At 34.4% G+C, this 23156-nt stretch overlaps 1 protein-coding gene across 1 annotated transcript in view; it reads left to right on the top strand.

Moving 5' to 3' along the window:
* The first annotated feature begins 13116 nt into the window (after positions 1–13116).
* LOC149848844 (uncharacterized) overlaps positions 13117–23156 on the top strand; it is a 43865-nt gene continuing 33825 nt past the window's right edge. The window contains exons 1-8 of the mRNA XM_089997680.1: positions 13117–13153; positions 13274–13304; positions 13412–13485; positions 13564–13629; positions 13728–13799; positions 14690–14762; positions 16362–16399; positions 16507–16623. Coding sequence (XP_089853806.1) covers positions 13145–13153; positions 13274–13304; positions 13412–13485; positions 13564–13629; positions 13728–13799; positions 14690–14762; positions 16362–16399; positions 16507–16623 — 480 coding nt within the window. The 5' untranslated portion in view covers positions 13117–13144. The remainder of the gene's footprint in view (positions 13154–13273; positions 13305–13411; positions 13486–13563; positions 13630–13727; positions 13800–14689; positions 14763–16361; positions 16400–16506; positions 16624–23156) is intronic.

Here is a 23156-nt window from a genome sequence, read left to right as displayed (position 1 = left end):
ATAAAAAAAAATTATTGCATATTTGATAAATTTTCACAAATAAATAGGAAATTCATATAGTTTAAAAGAATTTTGCATATATACATGTGAATTTGCATGTATCTATGCAAATTTATATAAGAAATTTGCATGTATACATGTGATTTTGTGTAAAAAAATTGCATATTTAGTTAAAAACTCAAATTTAAAAGGAATTTACATGTTTTGTATATGTGTGAATTTTCATAGAAAATTTACATGTATACATGCAAATTTTTATAAAAATTATATATATATATATATATACATGCAAATTTGCATATTTAGTTAAAATTCTCATATTTAAGGGAAATTCACATGTTTTTTATACGTGTGAATTTCTCATCCTTTTGCAAAATTTTGTATATAAGGAGGAAATTCACTTATTTGCTAATTTATATAAGAAATTCACATCTTTAAGAGGAAAATCACATATTTAGGAGGAAATTCACATGTTTTATATATGTACAATCTGTTTACTATATGTATAAATTTTTCATCCTTTTGTGAAAATAAAATTCTTCATACATTGCATTCATTCAATTATTTCACAAAATGAAGTTGTTCATATATTGCATTCATTGCATTTTTTTTGCAAAATAAAGTCGCTTATGCATTACATTCATTCCATTTGTTTTACAAAATAAAGTCGTTCATATATTGCATTCATGCCATTCTATTACAAAACCAATGAATGGTGATACTTGCATTCATTCTATATTTTCACAAAATGAAGTAACTCATACATTATATTCATTCCATTTTTTCACAAGAATGTTGTTTTTCACTGCTTCTTTGATGAAGAGAAAACAGAGCATGTGCAAAGGTACCTCAAACTCTTGGGCTGAAAGAATGTTGCATATCACTACATCTTTAATGGAGAGAAAATATAGCACACCATAATTGATTCTATATTCTGTGTTGTTCTCATGAGTTTTCTTATCCCACCCATACCATCTGATCGAGCGATGATTGTAAGATACATCGATTCTGTGTTGACGAAGAGAAAATAGAATATATCATCGATTTTATATCATCATCATCGTTCAAGACATTTATACAACCATCATAGTTTGTTAAAATTACATACCCCCACCATCAATTCTACATCATCATCATTCATGTTCTATATGATGAGAACGAGTTTTCAGATGGTCAACTGTAGCACTCACGAACAACTTGTAGACTTTTTCGTTTCCTATCTCACCCATACCATAAATTGCGCTTACAGAAAAAACTCATCGTCAATGATTTTTGGTCGATAAAGTGTCATCATTCTTCTTATCATCAATGCTTAGCACTCAAAAAATCGCTATAATTTTCACTGGTGGGAGACCACAAAAACCTAGTTTCTATAAAACCCTAGCTTTGCTTTTATACTATGCTCGTATAGAAACATTTTTAATGCTTGCAGAATTCTCACGTTGAAAAGAAATTTTAAGAATTTTACAAATATTTCAAAAATTTTGCAACCATCAGTGTGAAACTCTTGACAAAATTTAATAAAACAATATCTTGCATCGGTTAAAGTCCACAACATGTGAAAAATCGTGAATACCATAAACTTTTTTATGAATTCTGCATTGAAAGTAGACTTTCACAACAACTAATGCAAATCTCTTGACGAAATTCGCAATCGAATCACTTATATATATACGTAAATTCACATATTAAAATGAAATTCCCCATCGCTATAAGTTGACAACATGCAAAAGTTCGTGAATTCCGTAAACTTTTCATGAATTCTACATAAAAAGGCAGACTTTCACAACCACCAATGTAAAACTCTTGATGAAACTCACAAGTAACTATTTTTAGCAAATGTGTCACAATATTTATACTATTTGTACGAAATTCATGATTTCTATGAAAATATCATGCAAATTTCATACTTCTAAGTGTAATATGTTAAAACATATATGTTTTATATATAAATACCATGAAATATTTTTACACGAGGCAACTCATGTTCGGTTTGTCTCATTAAGAGCTAGACTCGGCTAAATACTAGCAAGAGTTCAATCCATAAGGGCTTGTTTGGTGGCTTGTCCAAGATTAGACAGAATGAAAACTATCCTCCATCCAACATTTGGTGGTCTCATCTGTTTACACCAAACAAAAGTGAAAAATCTAATGTTCTCTTTCTATAAGACAACAAGATGAATACACCAAACAGAAACATAATGATTGAGCATATGAAAAGATTTTTTTTTTGTCAAATTAAAAAGGTGCTAACATTAGGTAACTCTTGGAGAAAACAACTGCATAGTTTTATAAATTGAAATGAATTAAAAAATTATCTAAAGCTCCTAACACTTAAATATAGTGAAAAATCATACATATGAATTTAAAAGAAAAATATTCTCAGAACCAGTTACTGTTTCTAGCCATGAGTGTTGTTATGGCTACAGGGTCAATCATTGCTCCATTGACGTATGTGAGTGTTAAACATAAAAGATTGAGAAAGAAGATCAAATCACCTCATCAAACAAAACATTGAGATAAAAGATTGAGAAATCATCCTCAATTAATGTGAGTGTTTTCTTCTATGCTAACACAACACAATGTAGTATTTTTATTAAAATGAGCACCTTCAATAAATATTATGTTCTTTGAATAATTAGGTTCAAATGTTTCACTCCTTAGCACATTAAGAAAATATAATAATGCATGGACTATGCCATTGATGAGGAGGAAAAGAAAGACATTATTATGCAATAGAAGGAATCTAACTTTACAAGAAAACTAATTTTTCAAATATTGGCACTCTTTAAATAATCTCCGCAAATTCTAGCACAATCTTCAAAAAGGTATAGATCAACAGAAATTTTCAATTCAGTTTCTTCTGAAAATTTTACATAAATCTTGTCTTTGATCTCCTATTAATAAAAGAAACTTCCAATCATGTTAAGATTTGTTAATTCTGTGTAAATTAAGCATCAATAATATAAATAAAGAAAAAAAATCACTAAATAAGTAAAACAAAGAACATTCATCACTTCAAATCAAGCACACCACCCAATCAAATCCAAAACAAACCTCCAAAAGGGGGAAAACCCAATTCATCAATAAGCTACAACTGTACTACCAATCGACAAAATCCCTAGCGATACACATAACTATAGAAATAGGGTATCGGGGAATAGATGAAAAATTACCAACAAAACAAAAAGAAAAACACATGAAAAGGCATAGGGATAGAGCACGATACTCGGTGACGGTTTTCGGAAGTTGATCGCCATCCCCCCGGCAGTCGAGAGCTTCTTGTGGCAGACATTGTGAAGAATCTCACAAATAATCAAGTTTACAAACAAGAACACTCACTCATCAAATGCACTAAAGCATGAATAACACAAAGTGCACTAAGGCATAAATATTACAAAATGAGCTAAGGCACAAGAACACATGAAATATCCAATATAATTGAGAGAAAAAACTTACTTTGAAAAGTGATTTACAATGGAAAAACAGTCCCTTATTTATAGACATGAGAGAGAGAGTAATAGTTGTTGGGTTACTTCCCAATGGCTCTAATTAGAGTCGTTGGGAACAACCCAAAAGCTAGTCAAATAGTCAAGTCTTGACTATTGACTTTGACAATAAAGCAAAAAAGATAAAAAATGAAAATAAAAAATAAAAATACGTATTATAAAATTATACTTCATACATATATACTTTAAATACATACATGAATACATATATATATATTCAAGAATATATGTATATATGTAACTTTCTAATAGTTCCTCTTAAACTTATAGTTTAATCACCGAAAGTTTGTCAAGTAGAAAATTGAATCTCGGTGAGTACATTGCCTTGGTGAAAAAATCAACAAGTTGATATTCTGATGTCACATAAGAAAGATCAATAGTCTTCTTTAAGTATTCTTCACGAACGAAGTGGCAATCCATTTCTATATGCTTAGTCCTTTCATGAAACATATGATTTTAAACAATGTATATAGAGCTCTTGTTGTCACAGCATAATCTTGTAGGATTCTGAAGATGAACTCCCATATATGAAATTAGTTGTTTGAGACACATAATTTCCATGGTAGTAGTCGTCATTGCTCTATACTTAACTTCTGTATATGATAGTGATACATTTTATTATTTCTTGCACTTTCATGAAATCAAGGATTCTCCTAAAAACACACAAAAACCAGTTGTTGAACGCCTATTATTTAGATTCCCTCCCCAATCAACATCTGAGTATGCAATAAGATCTAATGAGGAAGAAGAGGATACCAAAACTCTCTTATTAATTATGCCTATGATGTATTTGATAATTCTCATGACTGCAACCATATGAGCTGATGTTGGAGCATGTTGAAATTGACTAGTTATATATACAGCATGAGCTATATCACGTCACGTAATACTTAGATACATGAAAGATCTCACGAGTTGTCTGAAGAGAGTTAGGTTGTCCAAAAGAACTCCATCATCAGCTCGCATCTTTATTCCAACAATCTTTGGAGTGTCAACAACTTTGTCATCTGATAATCTTGACCTGTCAATAATATCTAAAACAAATGTTGTTTGTGACAATATATATACTCTGTTAGAATATGATACTTCTATACCAAGAAAGTATGTTAGGAACCCAAAATTAGTGATTTCAAAAGAATTTTTCAAAAACTATTTTACTTTTTTAATTTCTTCTGTCGCTTCCTATAATCAACATGTCATCAACATATAAAAGTAAAATTATAATACCTACAGAAAAGTTCTTAATAAATAAAGTTGTGTCATTATAACATGGTTTGAAACCATATCTTGTAATAACATTGTTGAATGTGTCAAACCAAGCTTTAGGTGCTTGTTTGAGACAATACAATGCCTTTTTTAATTTAAGCACTTTACCTGTAGAGACTATTAATCCAGGTGGAACATCTATATATACTTCCTTATTGAGATTCCTATTTAAAAAATCATTTTTAACATCCATTTAGAATATATTCTAATTTTTAATAGCTACAATAACTACAAGAATTCAAAGAGTTGTCATCCCGACAACAGGAGCAAATGTTTTTTCGTAATATACTCTAGATTCTTGAGAATAACCTTTGGCAATTAACCTGACTTTATGTCTTTCCAAGGATCCATCACTTTTTGTCTTGACTTTGAAAATCCATCTACAACCTATGGTTTTCTTTTCAATGGGTAGACTTAGAATTTCCCAAGTGTTGGCTCTTCAAGAGCATCTAATTCTATATGCATGACTTTTACTCATTTAGGTAGATTTTTGGCTTCATTGTAACAAGAGGGTTCAAAATATGAATGAATAGCTACAAGACATGCTCTATGTTTAGAAGAAAATGAGTCATAAGAAACAAATCTATTTGGAATCCTTGAGGTTCATTCATATCTACGAATGGTGATTTGTTTAGAGGAAATTTCTAATGCTTTATGATTATCTTGATTTACACTTTCACCGAATATGTTTCTATTTCTTCTAGTGTAAACTATTTCTTCAATTGTTGTTCTATTCTCAATAGAGGATTCTACATAAGTATCTTGATCAATAGACAATAGTTCAATAAGTAGTAGTCAAAAATTATAGCCTGAGCCATATTTCCTTCAAATCCACTTTCATTTTCAACAAAGTTAACATTACTTGAGACAATGAGTTCATCATTTTTAATATCGTAACATTTAAACTATTTTGTGTTTCTGAGTAACTAATGAACGCACACGGGATTGCCTTAGAAGATAGTTTAGTCTTTGATAATCAGGTTGGTATTTGAATAATTTTTTAAAAAGAATTTCATTGCATAAAATTTTTGAAGGCATTATATTTATGAGATACACTAAGGTTAAGGCTACTTCAACCCAATGATTTTTAGGAATATTCTTAGCAATAAGTAGTGTCCTTATAGTTTTCATAATATGTCTATGTTTACTTTCTGAAATCCTTTTTTGTTGTGAAGTTCTAGGACATGATCTTTGATGCAAAATTCCTTCATTTTTTAAAAATTGTTTAAAATCATTTGACAAATATTCTCCCCCAGAGTCAGCTCTTAGGATTTTGATATTGCTTTCAAATTGATTTTTAATCATGTTATAGAAAGTTTTGAAGGTTGAAAATACATCAAATTTAAACTTAAGAAAATAAATCCAACAATATCCAGTGAAATCATCGACAAACATAACATAGTAGAAGAATCCTCATTTAGAAATCACCGGAGCAGGACCCCACACATCCGAATGAACCAACTCAAAAGGCATTGAGGAGTAAAAAGTTCTTTGTCCATAAAGCAAATATGTCATTTTTCCAAGTAAATATTCTTTACATTCAAAATTATATTTGCAAAGATCCTTAGTAATAGGTACAAAATTCAATTTTCTTATATTTAGATTCCCAAGTCTATGGTGCCAAACTTTTATATCTTTTGTTTGAGCAACATTACAAAATGATTCCTTTAGAATACAAAGCAAGTTCATATAATAAAGATCTCCTTGCCTAAAACCTTCCCTAATCAATTTTTCGGACTGACGATCCTGCACCCAACATTTATTTGATGAGAATATGACATCACATCCATAATCCAAGATTTGAGAAACCGAAAGTAAATTAAGATGAAGTTTTGGTATAAGTCTTACTTTTAAAATATGAAACTTATGTTTTGTCAAATCATTTTTAAAAATCCCAACACCCTCAATTTTCAAGAAAGTTCCATCGATAGTGAAAACAAATGACACATTTGAGTTAGATTGACACTCAAATAAAATAGACTTGTGTGGGGTCACATGAAATAAAACTCTTGAATCAAGAAGCCAAAAGCATATACCAGAAGTTCAAGAGGATGTAATGGTCGCTCCTGAGGTAGATCTTTTAAGTAATGGTTGCAATGCCTCCGTCAGTTGAGATAATGATTTGGTGAGATCTTTGAGGTTTAGAGTATCCTCTTCTTGTTTTGATGTTGCCCCGATAACTCTTTTTTCTTGAGGTCTATAGTCCTTCTTGAATCTAGAACATTGAGGTCTAATATGGACTCACGACAATTATAACAAATTATTTTTAGACTCACCTCTATTCTTATTAAAATGAAGAGGTCTATATGACTTGATATAATGTCTCGGTTTGGAGGCAACAACAACACACAATCCTCTTCTTGACCATTGCTAGAAGAAGCAAGAACACTATCACTCTTACTCATGTTTAGCCTAGTATATTCTCCAATAAGTTTAGTGATAATCTCATGAATAGGAGGAGGTGATTGAGAATGATAGCAAGGAAGCCCTAGTTTGTTCAAACTCGGGTCTCAATTCATAAAAAAAAGTAAAGAGTCTATCTTCTTCAACTTGAACTCTCTGCATCTCAATAGACTTTTCCTTCCCATTTGGGTTCAAATTGAGCAAGTTGAGTTCAAATGGATGATAACTCCATAAAATAATCTCTAACATTCTTATCTCCTTGTTTAATATTTTTAGCCTTTTCTTGTAGATAATACTTATGGGCCATATGTTTTTCAGTAAACATACCTCTAAGATACTCTCAATTTTTGCTTGCCTTTTTGTAGCACAAGAAATTTGATGCAATTTTTGTCTCAACTTCACTTAGCATCCATGAAAGAATTTTGACATTTTTCATGTCCCATTCATCTAATTTTTTCTAATATTTTTCTATTGCTTTTTTTTTTCGAGACTTGTTTCGACAACATTTTTACCTATTGTAATTTTAGAAGTGAGTTCAAGAATAATAGCTCTCACATATCCCCACAAACCTTGACCTTTTATGAATGTCTCCAAATGCCTTGCCCAAATAATGTAATTGTTTTCATCAAGCTTGAATGGTGGAATAAAATTGAAGTTGCTTGTATTGTGCATGAAGAATTTACTCATGATGGACAAGGAGAAGAAGAGAACCACGACCAAAGAAGAAGTACGAGCACGCTTCATGAGACAACCCATCAATGCATGCTTTACGAGGTAGCCTTTACGAGTGAGTATAAACCAAGCTCTGATACCATGTGAAGAATCTCACAAATAATCAAGTTTACAAAAACACTTGACAAGAACACTCACTCATCAAATGCACTAAAGCGTAAATAACACAAAGTGCACTAGGGCACAAATATTACAAAATGCGCTAAGGCACAAGAACACATATGAAATATCAGATATTATTGAGAGAGAAACCTCACTTTGAAAAGTGATTTACAATGAAGAAATAGTCCCTTATTTATAGACATGAGAGAGAGACAGTAATAGTCGTTGGGCTACTTCCCCCAACAGTTCTAATCAGAGACATTGGGAACAGTCCAACAACTGGTCAAATAGTCAAATCTTGACTATTGACTTTGACAATAAAGCAAAAAAGACAAAAATGAAAATAAAAATAAAAATACATATTACAAAATTGTATTTCATATGTATATACTTTAAACACACACACACACACACACATATATATATATATATTAAAATATATAAGTATATATGTGACTTTTTAACAGACATGGCACTTGAAATGCCTCACCTTCTGGTGCTGCACCAGGATCTTTTCATACTCGAACTTGCGATCACAGCGGTAACACTACACCTTCTTCACCCTCTTCTTCTTCTTCCCCATTCTCCCCTACTTTCTCCCCCTCTCTTCTCCTTTCCCCCTTCCTCTCTTCTCCTTCCTTCTCAAACAAAGAGAAAATTGAGATGAAAACTTAAGGTTTCTGTCTTCTTCCTCTCCACGACCTGAGAGAGAAACAACCCGGCATCAAAGGCGGTGGCGAGGCTTATGCTGAGCTCCCCTGTCATCTGGTCACAATCTTCCTTGACCTTCAGGTACTGGGCAGCCATCAGGCCCCATACATGGTCTTACGACTTTGCAGAGAACAGGTCCAGAAAGTCTGGACACTAGAGATCCCAATCTTCCACAAAAAATCATTAGTCTTCAAATGGCTCGGTGTGAAATCAAATAATTGATATCAACAGACACCTAAAATTTGATAGATGAGAAAAAATATCGGAAAACTACATAAAAGTAGACTCGCGCCTAGCATAAAGCTATCAATTGCATAATCTATCAGTTGCCAGGATGTATCACATAATGTTAGAGTAGATCATTCTGTTTCTTTTTAATCGAGGTCTGTTATGCAGTTCCCCTGTTTTCACAAGTTTGAAAATGAACTGTACAAGAAAATCCCTAAAAGATCAGCATATATTTCTAATGGGAACAATGAAAGAGAATCACATTTCATTGTGACATCTATGTAGATCTGATTTGTTTGACACCAGTGCAGGGGTTAGACAAGCAAGTTCCCATCCATGCATTTACTTGTTTAATCATGTATGAAAAAAAGAATGAACTCTTGACCTACATATGCAATAGTTGCCTAAGCAATGCAACACATCATTTAGATACCAATTCTTGAAAACTCATAGTAATTCTTCAAAGCTCCAAAACTTGATAAAGATAATGCTAGTATGCAGGAAATATTCCAGTCACAATGGTTGCTTTTACTAAGCCACTAAAAAAAGGATCAAAGTAGAATAACCTGAATTTTATCTATCTTGTGCTACAGAAAACAATGGTTGCTTTTATCTACCTAGTACTACATGAAATATTCCAGTCAAACATTTATTTTATTCTTACAAATTTGGGGAAATCCACATGTAACAAAATCTATGTAATCAGACATCTGTTTGAACTGTGAAAAACAAAAACAATGAATTTTTGTCAATGATTTACTTAGCCAAAGATGAAATAGAGAAATAAAGGCCACGAGAGCAGAAAATTATATTACTCCTTTTATTGCTATTTTGAACAAAGCATATTTGGATAGCCCTAGCCATTTCACATGAAGGAGATTATCACCACTCCTAAAGATCAAAATATAGCTGCATAAGAAAGTCCAAACATACTTTAGTTTGAGAATTCACTGACAATGTGGCTGCTAGCTCCTTCAGAAGGTTATACATGATAATGCAACAACTTTCAACTAAATTTATGAAACAATAGGAAACACGTTTATTCGAACATCAACCATGAGCTGAAAATGTGTTACGTGATCTGTACATGAATGTATACAGTTAGATGAAACATGGAAGCATGCTTACACATGAAATGATCTCTGTATGAGCAAAATATACCACAAGAAAGAAATGGTCTCTTTATGCTGACCTCTTTCTCAGAGCTTCATCGATTGGTCAAACCAGCAAGCTGAGGAATTCAGTCCTACACGTGTTTGTTACAATTGGTACATTGATTAACTAACTCTTCAGTCACTCTATACATGTCATTCCATTTAGATACACTTGACATTGAATGACTGTGTTGCCAGACCTCTGTTTCCGAAAAATCTTCGCAATCAAACCCACTGAACATCTAAAGACAAACATACGACAAGAATGCGTATCTATTATGCCTCTTCTTTGCATAATCAATCCCTGGATGAAGTGAATTCGCAGCAGAATCTAAGTCCCACCTTGCCCGCTTCATGTACTCAATGAGAACCTTTGTGAAACTATGACACAACCTTGTAGCCTCCAGCAAAGCTGGATAAAAAATACTCAAAAGAGAGATCTGTCTAGAATTCCAATCGTCCAATCGCCCAATCGCCTCGCCAACCTTGAATTCCTCCCAACCATCATCTCGATTTGCTCCTTCAGCATCGAGGCCTCTGAATCCATCCGATCGATATCAGACTGGAGACGGTTCACCGTCATCTCATAGGTCCTAAGCATACTCTGCCTCTCCTCAACCTGTGCAACTGAAGGTAAGCCGATTCGCAGGCGGAGACGTTCGCGAAAATGCAAGAAACCAGAGAATCAAGAGGTGGGGAGGTACCAATTTAGGGGGTTTCCGACGAGTCGCGAAGATGGTCGGGCTTGATGACGACCACCTTCTGGTCCGTGATGAGCTCCTCCTTGGAGTCGAAATCATCGTCACCCATCACCGGAATCTGCTCGTATTCGTCTTCCTCAGCGAAGAACACCATGGTTTTCGACTTGCAGACGCTGGCGAACCGCTGGAACACTCGACTTGGTGGCGCTTTTGGAGGAGGAAAGGAAGAATCTACCCTTACCCCTTCCTTTTCACTCATATATTTTTTAATGCATTTTTTTTTTCGTACCCTCCGTCCCTTTTCTTTTTTAACGGGAGGAGGTGGATTAAAAACAACGTTAAAATAATGAACGAAGCGGCGCGCCGCTTCCAATGTTCGTTAAACAAAAATTGTTTTTTCGTCCCGTAGTGTGCCATCAAACGCCCTAAGTTCAACATTTGTTTTAAATGGATACACATGGATAATGGGTCGAATAATTATTTTGAATAGTACGACTTGATTCATGTAACAATACGAGTGTTTTAACATATTATTATGAATTTTAACTTTGGATATAGAATCTAAAATCTAAAACATATTTAAAAATTAGGTAATTTGAGAAAATAAAAAAAATTATATATTTTTTATATATAAGTGCTTCAATCTAATTATGAGTTTATTAAAAAATTATGAATTTTAACCATAAATATGAATCTTTAATTGGATCAAAGTACAACAAAAATGTTTCATTTTTTATAATTTTAGAAAAATTAGGAACTCATATTTTTTATATACAAATGCAAAAAGCATAAATAAATCATAAAACCCTAAAATATAATAAAATAAATTATAAATAAACCATCAATAAACAAAAAAAACCTACACTATAAGAAAAATAAACTTTAACATTAAATATAAAGAGCCCTAATTTGGATCCTATTAAAATTAAATATAAAAGTTTGATTCAAACCCCTAATCAAAGAAAAACAAAGAAAAAATTCTTAATCAAATTAAATATCTAAAACCCTAATTAAAATTATTTAATTCAAAGTTATACTCAAATAAAAGAAAAGCTCTAATTAAAGATATTTTACTCAAAGCCCTAATCAATGAAAATCAAAGAAAAATAATCCTAGACAATGAAAATCAAAGCAAAACCTCTAGTCAATAAAAAACCAAAGAAAAAAATCATAATAAATAAAAATAAAAAAAACCCTAATTATTTAGAAGATCTAATCAAATCAAAGGAAAAAAAAAACTAAGAATAGAAAGAATAAGAAGCAAAGAAGTAAAGAGAGAGAGAAACAAAAAAATAAAAAGAAAGAAAAAAAAGGTGAAGTTCGGGGTTAGACGCCCTCCTCTCTGCCTACCATTGCACAAGAGAGAGAGAGAGAGTTGGGGTTAGGGCCCCTCCTCCCTCTACACAAATTTTTGTTTGCTCAACACCACTCTCTTTGTCCTTATTCCCAGCTTAACACGGGGTGGATCGGTGTTGAGGCCTTAATATGGATGCGGCAATTGCAGTCTTGGCAACCACGGCATCCCGCATGATGTGCAGGACGCTCGACCAAAAGTGCCCGGTTCGTTTGTTGTTAGGCTTGTTTTCCAGCCCTAAACATGAATATCTATGCGTTGGGACTAAGTTCCGTTAAAATGTAATCCCCATTGGCTGTGGACACTATTTTGCTAGGATCAGGTGCCATCACATGGCACACGTGATCTTTGTTTGAATTTTAACATAATTGGATTTGATGCATATCATTGTGTTACTAGATTACATATCAGATCCTTTAAGTGTAGGTGGATATCCGACCGAACCTAAATCTTTTTGCTTGGATTCAGTAAGCAAATCCATTCGATAATTGGTTTGGATCAGTCATATCGCTTCACAGCCAAATCCAAATTTGAATAGACTACATACTTTTAATCTACCTGATATGTCACTTGGAATTTATGTAATGAACAATAGTATATCCAGTTAGCCTCAGCTTTAACCTAAACTTTAGGTTATATATATATATATATATATATATATATATATATATATATATATATATATATATATATATATATAACGTCCGGGCCAAAGGCTGTGTTCAGGCTAAGCGAGGGCCAAATTTTTCCCGCCAGGCCTGGATCATGGTGGGCTGGCCCCGGGCTGCCCGGCCCAGCGCCCACATCCACCTGTATATTTCCGGAATGGTACCCAACCGGTTCTGGATCCATACGGGTGCGGCGTAGTTCCAACCCGTTGCCAGGTTGGGAAGTCCCCTCCTCCCTAAAACTCCCCACTTCTGTATTTTTTTTCTAATTTTTAGGGTTTACCGAAAACCTCTCTCTCTCTCTCTCTCGCTCAAAATGTCGAAGGTTGGTCGTCCTAATTCTCACATATCGTCGAATTCATTTCTATTTTATTTATTAGGTTTTTCCTCAATTTTTTTTCGATATTCGTATCGAGCTCACTTTTTCTTTGCTTTCAATTTGCAGGAAAAGCGCCTCTCTTCTACAAATGAGACTGGTAATCTCGATTTTCAAGTTTTTTTCCAATGATTGGATAACCAAACGACAAAAAACAAATTTTGGAGCACCCTTCTTTGTTATTTTTTTAAATTTCCTCTTCTTCAGAAACTAGGATGAGAGGAACCGAAGTTTTCGTCGGGGCGTTGGCTCGATCGGTAACAGAAAACATGATTGGTCAGGTCAGTTCATTTTCGTTGGGAATAATAGGAAGCATTACATCATTATGTTTGCTTTAGTCATTCTCCTTCCCTTTGCAGGTTTTCTCATCTTGTGGAGAAATCCTAGAGATACGCCTGATGAAGGATCACAATGGAATTTCAAAGGTTTAACTCATGTTGGGATTAGGTTTCATCTAACAATTTCATTATTTTCTGCGAAATATCATGTGATAATTGATGCTGTATTGGTTTGATCTTTTCAGGGATATTGTTTCGTTCGTTTTACGACAAAAGATGCGGCGTTGAAGGCCCAAAAGGAAAAAGATGGTCATATGGTAGGCAGATGAGATCTTACAGCACAGAATCCTGCTCCAAGATTATGTTTTTCTTGAAGCCTCCTGTAGCACTGAACTCTACTCCTAGCTTTGTGTTGTTTTTAACTCGATGTGTTTTTCTTGAATCCTCCTACGCGTTCTTGTCCAAGCTTTTGAACCTTTCCCCTGCAACTTGAAAATAATGCTTGCAGCTACGCCACGCGGATAGTCGATTTTGGCCCCCGTATGGTGTCCCCTTATATACTAGTCACATTGAACACTTCACAAAAATGACCGTGTCTCTGTATCCCATAACCTACTATATACATTTGTGGGTGGCATTCTATACTTTTAGCTGGTCTGCTGCTCATCCAGAAGTACATGCAGGTCCCGGTTTTATTACAGATTCATCTTCCAAATTAAAGTGAAACTTGATTATGTATATTCATTCACAAGCTTTTTGCTAACAACCCTATTAGGATCCTCAGTGCTTAAGCACATAAGTTTTCGTATGTACTCTTCAAGATGTCAAAATTTACAAAATTGATTTCCGAGGGCTAAGGCTATGTTGTGTGGTCAGTCTTAATTTCTTTTGTTATTTTACCTACGGTTGTGTCTTGGCTCAGATGGAAGTAACCTTGGGCTCATAATGCATGCATGAGCTGGTTTTCGCACAACCTGACATACAACTGTGCACTTCGTTCTGTGCATGTTTGATCCCAGCTCAATCTTGCCTTTTTTTTATTTGTCACCAATGTGTGAATGCCCGATAACACGCATGTGCATATTAGTTAAATATGTCAAATTGCTGGATTGCATTAACTTTGATATTTTTTCCCTCTAGCTTCTTTCCCTTTTATGCTAATTCATTGTCTGTGTTTCTTTTTGTTGGTTTATCTCAAATGTTTCAGATGCAAGGCAAAAAGATTGTGGTGGCTCTGTCATCTGATCAGAGTTCCTTGTTCTTTGGTAGCCTGCGGAAAGGTTGGGTACAATTTCTTCCATCTAGAATGAGCTCATATGTATATATATATATTTATCTATTTATCCCTTCAATGTGAACAATATCAAAAGAAGATGATAAATAACTGATTGTTAAATTGCGAGAAAGGATTGGGCTTCATGGAGAGGCAATATGTGAAAAACTGAATCTCTTTATTGGAAAGGAATTTGCTTAAGTAGATAGTGAGAAGGATTAGAAGTTCTCAGAGAGGAGAGGTGGGCAGTCCTAAGATTATTATTAGGATCTGTATATATCAGTGTATGGCATGCATGATGACACATCTGTTTGCTTTTTTGTTATCTAGTTTTTTATCATTGACATCTGCTGGTGCAGCTGTTATTAGTGTGTACTTTGGGTGTTGCAGTAGTAGATAATATTTAGATGTAGCCAGTGTTGTTAAAAGCGCGCCTTGAGGCGCAAAAGGCACGCCTCGCCTTGAGGCGTGAACAAAGTATTATATTTTCAGAAGTTTTTCAGTTATGTAATTAGTTTTCAGATATTTTTCAGTAATATAATTAGTTTAAGAAGAAGAAGAAGAGGTTATATTATATTTTTCAGAAGAAGTTTTTCAGTTATATAATTAGTTTTCAGATATTTTTCAGTTATATAATTAGTTTATATGATTAGTTTTCAGATATTTTTTGCTATATAATAAGTTTCCTAGTTACTTTTATATGTTAATCTCATATTTTTTAGTATTTATTTGAGATTTTTGAAGAAGAAGTTATATTTTTCAGTTATATAATTAGTTTTCAAATATTTTTCAGTTATATAATTAGTTTTCAGATATTTTTCGTTATATAGTCAGTTTCTTAGTTAATTTTATATGTTATTCTCATATTTTTTAGTATTTATTTGAGATTTTCTATTTCTTATTGGTTGTTGCTTCATCAATAAAGCATTTTTTTATTTATTTGTATTTTTAGATATTTTTTTATGTTTTAAAAAAAAATTTAAGGCTTACACTTTACGCCTCGAGGCTTACTCCTCTCCTCAATTTTTGGTGGAGCGCCTCGCTATGCCTCAATGCTTTTCACAACACTGGATGTAGCCTACAAGCTCAATGCATGAAAGATCATTATTCTAGTTGTTTATATTGTTATCTTGGCACCGGTGTTCCAACTTGATTTTTTCTAGGTATGCTGAGACATGCATGAGTGCAATTGATCCCCTCAATGCTATATTTGTGCATTCAAAATGATAATCTCTTTGAAGTTAAACTGTTAATAATCGTTTCTAAGTTTCTAACCAAGTCTTGAACTTTTAACTTGTTCTGGATGGCTTGTAGCCTGCATTATGATCCAAGAAACTGTCATTGAAGCGTCTCCATCAGGAGTAAAATTACAAATACTTTTTGCTTGCTAGGTGTTTTCGATATCCCAAGATAGTGCGTGCAAGTTCTTAATCAGAGTGGCTTCTTTAACGTGTTAAGAAATTGATTGTGCTGTTCTCTTTACACCATGCACTTAATGAACCATTTTTTGATTATAAAGTATAATTTGTTGGTATTATTTGCTTTTCTTATCTGTTCTTATTTTCCACTGGAGCATTCATTTGTGTTAATCTTGTTTATCTTTTAGATTGGAGCCCAGAAGAATTTGAAAAAATGATTCGTCAGGTAACTGGTTGAACATCCGTATAATTTTTTTAAATTTAGTTACTTATTTTTTGTACAGAAACCAACCACACCTTTGAATGACTTTTTACTTTCTTGTCAATGCACAGGCTTTTGATGATGTTGTATCTGTTGATCTTGCAATGCCTTTAAGTACTGGAGAACTTCCTCGAGGGAAAAAGCAACAGAATAGGGGATTTGCGTTTGTGCACTTCTCTTATCATGCTGTGAGTTACCTCCTTTGGACAATTTATATTCTCATACAAATGCGTGTTAATTTATCAGATTCATTTCTTGATAGATTTGTTGACAGTTCTTTATAATTTCTTACTGCTTGACGGTTAGATCTTCTAATTGCATATTTCAAGGGTTTTATTGTGTTTACTAATTTTGCATGCTCCTCTTGATTGCTTTGGCAGAAACCTTCGTTGGGCGTGCATGTTGTGGCCTTAATGAGTTTCATTTATCTCATAGTTGTTCAGTTCAGTATGGTGCCTTTATTCTGTAGTTGGTTCTTTTGAACAAAAAAGTGCTTTGATCTGCCCATGTTATGCAGAGCTACACACTTCATTATCCTTTCTCTTTATGATTTTACATGATCAGTTTCTATGACTTCAGCTTTTTATACCGAGTTATCTTTCAGCTTTTGCTTGTCCTTTATCTGGAGCATTTCTGGTTCAATATTAGAAAAATTTACTTGCCATAAGAAAGAAACTTCTTGATTTATGTTTGCCTTTGTTCTAAACTGCCATTCTTTCTTCCTTGTTTCAAATGCCATCTTCTTTAAACAGGAATTTTCACTGATTTTTGCTTCTATTCATTATTGCAGTTGTCAGGGAAAATGTAACCTGACAACCAATATGTGAGGTATCTTCTTCTGGAAATATATTATTCTATTTGTGCACTTTCAAGGCCAATGCTTTTCTGGTTTTAAGAAGAGACACATTTCTTGGAAGCCTCTAAACTCTCTCTTTAAACCTCAACTGAACCTTACTGAAGCAATTGTTTGTATTTGAGGCCAGAAAATCAGCTGCTTGTTTGTTTTTTCAATGGCAAAGCTTTTCTGTCTTGGGGATTGGTAAGTGACTCTTGTGTTGTACACCAATAGATGGCTTGGCACTGCAATTACTTGTGGTTTCGAGACATGGCTTGCTGAGCAGTCATGACACTGCAATTACTTGTGGTTTCTAGGCATGACTTGTTTAACAGTCATTTTTTCTATTATTTATTTGGATCATCAAGGACGGTGACAACATGTTTGTCTTCAAGCAACCATATCCTTGCCTAAATTTGATAGGCATGAGAATGTCTCTCTTCTCTTAATAATTCAGATTAGCATCTAGGATTAAGGTTTGGCTTAACAGACATTTTTTCTGAGGTGTAACTGGAAGCTCCCCTGATGTAAGGGGGGGGACCTTCCTTTTAATACACAATACATATTGTTGCTTCTAGCATCTGTGAAGCAAATGATATTCCATTATTATCGCACACATCTTCTTGTGCTTTTTGGTGGTATTCAATTGTCTGTTGTAGTGAACTTTTTATCATTCTCAAAAGTGGCCTTGAGAAAATTCTCCATGATAGCATAATCTTTCAGGTTTTAATGCTATACAATAATAATTCTTCTTTCTTCCATATTTCATTCACACTCTTAGTTTCAGGTCCTTTCCAAGACCATAACCCAACCTCTCTCTACCTTTTGTGCTTCCCTCTTAACTCTGTTGGCATTGTCATGCTTTTGCTTAATTCATTGAAATGTTCTTTTTCAGCATTAGATGCTCTTTTCATGTGAGCCTATCACTGGTAAGTTCATCTCAAATGCCAAATTTTATGAATTGATGCTTCGCTGTAATCTGCATAGGGTTTCTTTGTTGGAACAATTTTGACTATATACTTTTCACCAAAACTTGTATCCTAGCATTTCTGGGTAACATTTTATTAGATAATCGCAAGACATGTCTTAAGCTATCATTTTTTTCCAAATGATTGTCAATTGCTACAATATGGTTTGTGATTATGAGTTCTAATTTAGATGCCATCTGATTGGTGATTATGGATCAGGTGTTTAACCATTAGTTCTTTATTGAGGTCCACTTAATCTTGTGTTTACCAAAGTTCATCTTTATTTTTCCAGCGAATTTATTATTATGCACCATAGCCACATTGCTTGTTATCATGAAAGGTGTGTCATCTAACTAAGAGGATGCTCATTTTCTGGGACAATCTAATTGTGGGGGCCACCAGATGGGTTCTTGGAGTTACCCAGCAGTATACTGGTCAGGGTTGTTCAATTTAGAGTTCTCTTTCCTTGGTTATTTCTGTAGTTTCTTTTCATCAAATAGAAAGTGACTTTAATGGTTTTCCTCAATATAATGTATAAATATCATATTTTTTTCACCAAGAAACGTCTTATCTATCAAGAGTACATCAAGAATTACATACATGATAAATTCTGTTTTTGAGTATTTCCTGTCAAGCAGGCTATAAAGATGGTGCAATTTGTCAGCATCAATAGAAAGCATCTGTTATTCTTATTAAAAAAAGATGAAGAACAATATTGATGGAAAAACAAGACGGTTTATAGATATTTATACTGACACAGCTGAATATGGCTCTGTTAGTGTTTCTCTTCTGTTATTCTGCATCTGGATGATCTCTAAGTATAGAGCAGTATCTTCAATTTCTAGGTGGGAGGGTGGACTTTATCTTCCCTAGTTATGGGGTTCAGGTACTGCTTCATCAGGTTGAACTTGAAATGTATTTGATGTTGATGAGGTCAGGAAGCTGGAAGAAGATATCAAGGGTGTAGGATATCAATGTGGACAAAAGTTTTATCTCCTGGGTTAAAAATTTTCCTCATCAACCTATGAAGGAAGCTTCTTATTTAAAGGCAGGAATATGGTTTTGGAGTTCCATTAGTTGGATCCTATCAATGTGGAAAAGTTTTATCTCCCTGAATGAGAATTTTCCTTATCAACCTATCAAGCAAGTTTCTTATTTTGATGCTTTTCTGTGGGTTTTGGAGTTCCATTAGTTGGCTAACTCTTTCTTATGCCCAAGTTGCATCTTTATTAGCTGCAACATTGTGAATGAAGAATTTCCTGCAGTACTCTTTCATAAGAAAAAATATTCATCAAAAAATTAGTCGGGGCTGCTAGTGAGTAAATGATTTCCTGCTGTATACTCCTTCATAAGAAAAATTATTCATCAAAAGATGGCATAAAAACTCAGAAGAGGATTGAAATGGGAAATTGCATCGGTCACTGGCTGAAGGAAGAGGGCAAGAGCAGCTTGAAATAGTTTCTGTAGCAGACCTTCTAAAGTAAGAAGATCGAGAAAAAACCCAGCCTGCCATTTCCTTCATGAACAAGTAGGCTAGAGAATGGTTTGAAGTTTTTTTACAAAAGAATGCATGCACTGAACCCCGTGTTCGCCCTTGAGGATAAAGTTATTGGTGTGTGGGTTTTCCATAAGTTCTCTGCTGCTTTCTGAGGCCCTTTTGAATTGTACTAGCCTATTGATCTGGTTTTGAAACTTGATTGGTTAGAGGCAGATCATTTGTTACTCAGTTGACAATTAAATGCTGTATAGATGATAAGTAATCCGGTTTTTGATATTTTACTTTATAAGAATCTATTTCTCATGATCATCATCTGCTTCAACATCTAACATTATTGTCTTCGTTGGCACCACCATTATTTGCTTATGTTGACAAGACATCAACATTGTGATTCTCGTTGTTTTTTTTACCTTTTTTTCAAAAGGAGGAAAAAAACCCATTCATTCAATGTAAAGAAAGATTACAGGAGGGTGATGACAAGGTGTCACCAGCACATGTTGATAAAAGCACAACACATCTTATAATTTTCATCATCATCATTATCATTGTCATTATTGCCATCATTGTTGTCCTCATCACTGTTAAGTTTAGCACTGTCATCTCTTTCATTGTCATTGGCCATTGTCATCATCATTCTTCTTCATTACCATCTTTTCTTTTTAACTACCACCATGACCATTGTAATTGCTGTTGTGGTTGTCATCATCATCCTGTTCTTCTTCACTGCCAGTACCATCATCATGAAGTTTATATTTTTCTTCTTCACACTGCTGCATTGTTGTCCTCCACTATTATCATTATTGTTATTGTAATCGTAATTGTCATCTTTACCTTCTTTGCCACCACTTCAACCTCATTTTCCTCCATTGTTGTCACCTCAGTTGTCATTGTCATCACCATCATCCTGTTATTTTAACGCAGAGAAATGTATTCTATTTGGTTTATTAGTAGATTTCTAAGTTCTAGTTTACAGTTAATGGATCATTTGGGGATCTAAAGTTGAAGGAAATTGAACCAGCTCCTCTTTATGGTGGTGGCAATTGAAATTGGTTAGAGAATAGAGATGAGAACTTGTGATTGGTAAAGTTTTCAAAACAATTGTGGCCCATAATCCAACACAAGTAACATGTACCAAAAGTAGTTGTCAGAGAGGATTGGCAACTCATTGAAAAATTTTGGTGACATTGTGGAAATAGTTTGATACAACAGGATTTCTCCGAAAGGTCCTTAAAATGTCACACTGATGACAAATATATCTAAATTCAAAATTGTCATGATATTATTTCAATATTGAAATTATTCTAATATTGGAGCACTGCCGAACTTGAGTTTATGTTAGCTCTTGAATTTAGAATCAGAGACTATTGTACAATTATGTGGCTGCAGGGCGCATGTTTTTTCTTGTCCATGTTCGTGGTATAAAACTCATGAGTCATACTATGAAACTTTGGGAGAAGGTGATTGAGTCTAGGTTGAGGAAGGTTGTCATGATATCGGAGAATCGATTTGGTTTTATGCCTGGAAGATCTACTATGGAAGCTATACATCTTCTTAGACAACTTATTGAGAGAAATAGAGAGAGGAACAAAGATTTGCATATGGTTTTTATTGATTTGGAGAAGGCTTACGATAGAGTACCTAGGGACGTTCTCTGGTGGACAATGATGAAGAAATGTGTTTCTCTCAAGTACATTAGTATAATTAAAGATATGTATGAAGGAGTAGTAACCAATGTCCACACTTGTGGAGGGGTGACAACCAATTTTCCTATAACGGTTGGGTTACATCAAGGATCTGCTTTAAGCCCTTTCCTATTTGCTATAGTGATGGATGAGCTTATGAGATCAATTCAAGAAAATGTGCCGTGGTGTATGTTGTTTGCTGATGATATTGTTTTGATTGATGAATCTAGAGCTGGGGTTAATGCTAAGTTAGAATTATGGAGACAGACATTGGAAGCAAGATGTTTTAAGTTGAGTAAGAGTAAGACAGAATATATGGAATGTCGATTTAGTAAGCAACGAAATAGAGATGGGAGTGTAGTGAAGCTTGGTGAGCAAGAAATACCGGTGGATGATTCTTTCAAATATTTGGGATCTATCATTCAAAAGTATGGAGAAATTGATGAAGATGTAAATCATAGGATAAAGGTTGGGTGGATGAAATGGAAGAGTGCAACTGGAGTGTTGTGCGATCGTAGAATGCCATTGCGGTTGAAGGGAAAGTTTTATAAGACGACTATTAGGCCCGCTTTACTATATGGTACAGAATGTTGGGCTGCCAAGAGACATCATATTCAAAAAATGAGTGTAGCTGAGATGCGTATGCTGAGATGGATGTGTTGAAATACAATAAAAGATAAGATTCAGAACGAGGAGATACGTAAGAAGGTAGGCGTTGCACCTATTGAAAATAAGATGAGAGAGAATCGTTTACGGTGGTTTGGACATATTCGACGAAGGCCTAATGATGCTCCAGTTAGAAGGATGGAGAAATGGGAAAATATATTAGTTAAAAGAGGTCGGGGTAGGCCTAGGAAGACATGAATGGAGGTGATAGGAAAGGATATAAATGCTTTGAACCTCACCGAGGATATGACATTGGATAGAAATGAATGGAGGAGAAGGATTCATGTGGAAGACCCAGAATGATTTTCTTTGTTGGTTCATATCGCTGACCCCAATTGTTTTGGGATGAAGGCGTAGTTGTTGTTGTTGTTGATGTCTTTGTAATTATAACAAATTGAGGTCTACCTAGCTGTTACTGAGCCCTGAGCTGCAATATTCCCTAGGAAGCCCTTTGTGCTTGGGAGCCTTCCCCTAGGACGTCCATTTGCATAGATTATATATAATGGGTTGAGGAGTACTAAAATTTTGGATCCTACATTAAAGTGATAGCTAGTTGGCAATGCATATATTTTTCTTGATCTCTTTTCTTGCCTAAATGATTTTAAAGAAACAGTCATAACAAGGAACTTAGGTTTGACTAAAATCCCTTCTAGGGTACAAGGAGAAAAATGAATGTTCTCTGTTTGATGATGCGTGTGATTGCTATGTCACATAGACACGTCAGGGGACCCGTCGAACCCATGTCGACGTGGCAGGACATGGGTATGCATATTAGACTCAGTGCGGGTACACCTTGGGTCAGGTTTCACACCGAGCCGGGTTGAGTCCAATCCTCACCCGACCCAAAACACTTTTTTAGTTATTTTTTACTATGGTCAAAAGGGAAGGGCCATTTTAGTCCCCCCCTCACCACGATAACACCCCCCCCTCTCTGTCTCTCTCGTTTTCCCTCTTGTTCCCCCCTTCTCTCGATTTCCCTCTCTCAATCTCTCGTCTTCCCTGCCCTCCCCGCCCCCTTCCCTCTCTTGATTTCCTTCTCTCAGATCATGTACTTTTTTGTTTGACCTTGGTG

The sequence above is a fragment of the Nuphar pumila genome, chromosome 1, assembly GCF_984573655.1.
Source record: "Nuphar pumila chromosome 1, dmNupPumi1.hap1.1, whole genome shotgun sequence".
Lineage (NCBI taxonomy): Eukaryota > Viridiplantae > Streptophyta > Magnoliopsida > Nymphaeales > Nymphaeaceae > Nuphar > Nuphar pumila.
The sequence above is the reverse complement of the archived record's forward strand: the minus strand, read 5'-3'. Positions and strand labels throughout refer to the sequence as shown.